The 5,999-nt window shown below is 33.9% G+C and overlaps 1 protein-coding gene across 2 annotated transcripts in view; it reads left to right on the top strand.

The window, feature by feature from the left end:
• Positions 1 to 516: 516 nt before the first annotated feature.
• Positions 517 to 5,999, top strand: part of LOC108373398 (NCK-interacting protein with SH3 domain) — a 15,207-nt gene continuing 9,724 nt past the window's right edge. For both annotated transcript variants that reach the window (XM_017629270.1, XM_017629272.1), the window contains exons 1-3: positions 517 to 581; positions 1,047 to 1,119; positions 1,170 to 1,281. In XM_017629270.1, the coding sequence (XP_017484759.1) occupies positions 578 to 581; positions 1,047 to 1,119; positions 1,170 to 1,281 (189 nt within the window). In that variant the 5' untranslated portion in view covers positions 517 to 577. The remainder of the gene's footprint in view (positions 582 to 1,046; positions 1,120 to 1,169; positions 1,282 to 5,999) is intronic.

Here is a 5,999-nt window from a genome sequence, read left to right as displayed (position 1 = left end):
CTTTTGTACACAAATCTGGGTGTCAGCTGTGAACGGCCAACTAGAATTGCTCAGACGAACGAGAGTACCCTTCCCCCTTCCTCGACGCTCCCTCTCACACAAGTAACGAGTTGTCGCGAAAAAAGTTTCTCTGTCTGAACCTAGACCAAACAACAACAAAATACATGGCATGATGGAAACCGAAAGTCAAACGCGAGCCCGTTCTTCGGAAAATGAAACTCATAATAAGACAGACTGGTTATAATAGGAAATCCTTGGGGCCGGACTTTTATAAACGTAGTATAATATTTACCTCCACTGAAAATCGTATATTGCCACCCTAGCGATTCTAGTTTGACATTTTGTTTTGATTTGTTCTTCTCTATTTTGATTCCCAATTTCATCCTTTTGGACCGAAATGGGTGGGTAAAATTTCTGGCATTCTGGGCTTGCCTTCATATCGGTTTGTGTGTGATATTTGGAAAAGTTATTTTGCTCAAAAATCTAGGCAGAATATTTCAAACTTAGTAAAATATTATATATATATNAATGTAAAAAAAAAAAACAGAATCATCAAATTAACGTCCTTGGCTAGAAAATGGGTAAGTGTTTAATAAATAAGAAAACGACAAAATGAATAAAAGCATAGCTAATAATGGTGCAGATGGTGTAAAGCTATCCAGCAAGAGGGTCGCATGAGTACTGACAATTAATGTGGTTGTGATGGTGACAATTGCATTATCCGCATTTTTGGCAGTTTCACGCTTTCCACTGCCTTGTTGATGCATTCTGCACGCTTCCCGCTTGCAGCCCCAACAAATGTGTTTGAAGCTTCAAATTGGGACAATTGACTTCAGTGCCTTGAGGCGCAGCTTCTGCTGCTGACGTGCTTTTGTTAATTCGATTGTGTGTATTTATCTACATATCGCTGCTACATTTGCCTAAATACTGTGTGTTTATAAATATTAACCTAAATAATAAGTTTATATACCTACCCCATTTAATGTCATCCTGTTTTTCTTTTTTCGTTGTTTCCATTTCATGGAATCGCGTGTTCATCCATGCAGAAAGCATCGAAATGCTGAAAGCACTTTATGACTTCCAGGCGGTCTATCCCAAAACCATAAGTTTCGATGAAGGAGAATACTTTATATTGTACCAGACTTCTGCTCGCCAAAGAAACTGGTGGCGGAATACTTTATATTGTACCAGACTTCTGCTCGCCAAAGAAACTGGTGGCAAGTAGTTAGCATGAAAGGCAATATTGGTTTTGTGCCATCCAATTACGTAATGAAAATCAAGGTAAGTGAATGGTAGAATATTTTATTTGTCTTACTGGTGTTTATGGTAAACTGGTTGGAATGTTGAAAGTTATCCTTAATCGAATGTTGGCTCAAGATGCATTTGCCTAATATAGGAAAATGATTTTGTAACCTTAACGGGGTGTGGCCAATATAACGTGCAGTATCGTTTACCAAAAGCTTACATATAGTAGATATTGGCGCATATTCAACTATTTCAAGCCCCTGCATCAGTTATGTCTACGGTGACCATCCGTTCTGTATTATACGGGACAGTCCTCTTTTTATTACCTCACTCTTATTAGCTCGAGATGTAACTATGTAATATTGATGCGCCTAAAAGATGCAGCGATTTCTATTCTTAAGCTACATACCTGATGACAGTACAAATGGAAATTATAAAGCGAGGTTTCAGTTTTTTAAAATATGATTTTTTTTTTACCAATCGTCCTGGTAATTAATTGANCAATCGTCCTGGTAATTAATTGATTTTATACGGGACGCCAAATGTTCTGTATTTCTTTTGATGTCCTGTATTTGTCCCGTATTCGGGGTTCGGTATTTCGATGCCTTAAAAGCTCATTAAAATTGCATGTCTATGAACTTATTTTAAATGATGTGGAATATAATCGTAACATTCTCCATATACAGTTATTATTTTCAAATCTGAATGCCTTGGCTTCGTATCGAGCAACACATACAGTGAACAAAATATAAATTAGGATTCTACATTTTAGCAAGGTTCGGCAATTTTTCTTTTGTTTTTTTAATGTTTATTATTTTTTTTAAGTAAAACTTTTCCTGACAAAACCCGTATAAATACAAATTTCCGACTTTGTGCAAAAACTATGAGAATTAATTCTGGAAACTTTCATCAAAATTTCAAAGTGTTTAATCAGAACCTTTAGAAAAAAAAAATGGTTGCAGTTTTGTACCTCTCTAAAATTGAGTATAATAAAGTGCAAGTGCAACGTGCTGCTCATTTGCTTCCCTATCAACAAATTGTCGAGCATATTAACTTGTATGAAAAATATGCGTTGCACTTGATCGTACAAAAATTTAATGGAACTTGTAAAAAATTTTGTGGAGTAAAAATATCGAGAAATATATCCTACCAATTTGTGATGTTTCTATAATATTGATGTTTCAGGGCTAATACATATATCTAAGATCATTTAAGAAGGTGTTAAGATCTGTTAGCTTTTATGGAAAAAATTAGCAAAATTATTTTTTGTCCCGTATTCGGCTCGCATAAATATGGTCGCCGTAGTTATGTCCGAAATACAACTACGAATAAAAATAAAAAAGAATTTTAAATTGGAACTTAATTAGTTTTTAATTGGAAGTGAGACTATGAATATGCGTCTTTGTTAAGATAATTTAGGTAGGCCTTATTAAGTGAAGCGAGGCTTACCCAAGAAGGGCCGAAAAAGTGCCTGAATCAATGCTTTCTTGAAATGTAAAGAAGGGCTTGTGCTATTTACAATTCACGCGCTTTTAGTATGTTTATATTATTTAGCATTACAATTCAACATCAAATACATTTTAAGTTGTACAAAACAAAGTTGATATTTATGTACTTTAAATAAATATATACCTTCTGATGTCCGTTCATTTGATGATTCCGATATTCTAAAACGTGTTTGAACGCATATGGGCATTTCCCAAAAAAGGTAAACCAAAAATGCAAGTAAATGAATTTAAACGGCTTTATAACTTTATATTTCGTATTCAGATGGCGAAAAGAGGTTTTGAAAACGGGAAACTGTGGAGAGAAGAACTAAAAAAATTAAATAAAAAATTAAATTTAGTATGTGTTACTAGTAAAAATATTGTATGGGGGGAAAATCTGTCGCATCCGACATGTCGCGTCCGTTACCAGATTTTAATTCAAAATTAAATCAACAACAAATTGCTTCTGATTAAAAATGAATTGGTTGTGACGGTCCATAATTAGACTTTATTTAAAGAATGTTTAATAAAGGAAATCCTTACACGATTCGCTGAGTTTTNACGCACCTAGTTTTTTGTGAACCATAGAACGGTATAAAAGCTACACAACAGCAAATTTTTTTACAAGTGACTTCAGTTTTCGTATGATTTATTTAACTCTAAAGTCGTACGAATGTCGCGTCCGTAACCCAGGAAATACCCATATGTAAAGTTGTTCTTATAATTACTTAATATATTGTGTTGCAAATTATAGTAAAGAACTCTTCATTACTTATTGTTTTTTTTTATTATTTATTATCTATAGAAAATTTTTTCTTACACTTCCATAGATATTTACATATACATATATTATGTATATTACAGGGTATACTAATCATATATATTCATTTGTCCGTCATTACTGTGTATGTGAGGCAGGTGGAGTTTGCGTTCCGCGCTGTGGACGAACTGTTGGGCGTGGTCGGAAAGGCGGAGTTTCCGATCCATGCTTAAATTTTTTTACGCGGCCTCGAAAATATACGAAGCCATCACAATTGTTTCAAATGAGTACTAAGCAGTCATAAAAATTGTGTAATTTTTCTGTTCGCCGGTTAAAGATATTACTTTATTTAGTTAAGTTGTTAAGCAAAGTTTTCTTTATTACAAAAAGAGATTCAGATGTGTCGAAGCAATCAAAATGTTTGTTGAAATCTTGCCATAAACACCGAAAAGCATGATGCATTTTAAAGTTTGATTAACAATAGGTAGGAGTAGATACAAAAATTTATCTCACTCAGTAAGAAAGGACTACTGACCATCCCGTTCATTAGCTTAATTAAAAAAAAGAACTCCAAACACCTATCTACGACTCTGAAGTTTCAGCAAATCTATAAGCTTCAGGCGATCCTTGTAGCGTGGGAGATTAGTACACAAACAATTTGGTATTTTATTGTTATTTTTAGATTCGAAGTATCTGTTCTTATTGTTTGTATACACGCAGTTAAGGATAATTATTTTGAAACAAAAGTACTGGAAAAGAAATTTTCTGAACTGGAATCTCATTGAAGAATTTCAAGAAAGAAGCTTTACATATACAAAAAAATAACGGTATTAAAAAGAACTTTGCTATAGAATATCTTTTTTAAATTGCATACTTATTCATTGTAACACCAACTTACTGCTATGTTAAGTTATTTTCGTCATCACTGTGTAATAAATCTTAATTTCACTTTAAATTTTTCCCAATTCGCCTAAAATTTTTTAATTTGTTCGCATATTTCTTGGGGCGAGACGGAGAAATTGGACACTTTTCCAAATAAGGGCAATTCTACTGTACATACATACTATATATGTATGTACTTATTTATGCCATCATATCATATATTGATTAAATTTTTAATTATGCTAACATACCTTTAATTCCTCACATCGCTCTTTAAGGCTTCCACTTGCACTTCACTGCTTTCCACTTCACGTTGGGGCGAATGATGAAGTTAGTAAGTGGCTGTGTGTGTACTCAACCTATAATTACCCATAAAGATTGCCCATTTCTCGGATATTCTTGTCTCCCAAAGTGCAGCCGCCGTTGATAGTATAAGCGAAGTGAGTGGATAAAATGCAACTTGAGGGTTATTGACACCAATATTCGGGTGAAAATCTTTCGAAAAACACTATAGATGCTACTGTGTGTATTAATTCAAGTGTTCACACGTTCATATGTCCATGCGTATGTACATACATACATTCAGCAGTGTTCGAGAAGCAACGCCATTGAGTATGATATTCGTTTCTTCGCAGACACCCATGTATATAAATATTAGCCTCTGATTAAGAGCTTCCCATAAAAACTAGAATATGCTTACATTAGGGGGCCTCACAAAAAAAAAGTGGGGGTTTTCCACCGGAATTGCAAAATATATTATGTTTTTAGACTTCCGCTAAAATATTTACCAATGTAGACAGATTTGAAAATACCACCAAAATCTCCGTCCGTCTGCGCGCAGGATAACTCTAGTAAATTTTAGGATATCTTAACAAAACTTGATACGTGTACTTCTTTTGAACGTAACTACAGAAGCTTTTTCACTCAAAATTGATATTTACAATGATATTTGCGCAAAAAATAAGAATATTATAGACTTTTGGGAAAATGGGCCTAGCCCCGGCGTTTTATGGTTAAATATGTATACATATCACGGTAACCTCATCACCAATTTCTGATAAACTTGGCACAGTTGTTGGTCCTGTTAAAACATACAAAACGGCAAAAAGAAATAAAATAAAATCGGACAATAACCACGCCCACATCCCATACAACGGTAGTTTAGAGAAATAGGAAATCTTGGATAAATCGGTAAACACTGAAGCGAATTTATTCAAAATTGATATTTGCAAAAAACTTTAGCAAGAAATACGTTTATAATAAATTTTTGGAAAATGGGCGTGTCACCGCCCGCTTGTGACTGACCACATATGTATATTACGGCAACCGTTCCACGAATTTGTACCAAACTCGCCACAATTATTGTACTTGACACATAAAAGCTAGACGGAATTTTTTGAAATCCTACTAAAATTATGCACATTTTTCATATAACAGTAAAGTGATACAATAATTCTTACAAAGAAACTATAACTATAAAACTTTATCTCATTAAGTCTAACTGAACATACCAGTTTTCGGAAATGTTCGCCGGGTATTTGATGTTCAGCTTCGCCCGAACTTAGGCTTTTTTACTTTTTTTTTGTTTTTAATTTTACACTTCTGAAATATTCTCTTACCTTGTT

Source organism: Rhagoletis zephyria, unplaced genomic scaffold (genome assembly GCF_001687245.7).
Source record: "Rhagoletis zephyria isolate East Lansing unplaced genomic scaffold, Rhagoletis_zephyria_1.1 Rzeph_scaffold_06660, whole genome shotgun sequence".
NCBI lineage: Eukaryota > Metazoa > Arthropoda > Insecta > Diptera > Tephritidae > Rhagoletis > Rhagoletis zephyria.
This window is presented reverse-complemented; position numbering and strand designations above follow the sequence as displayed.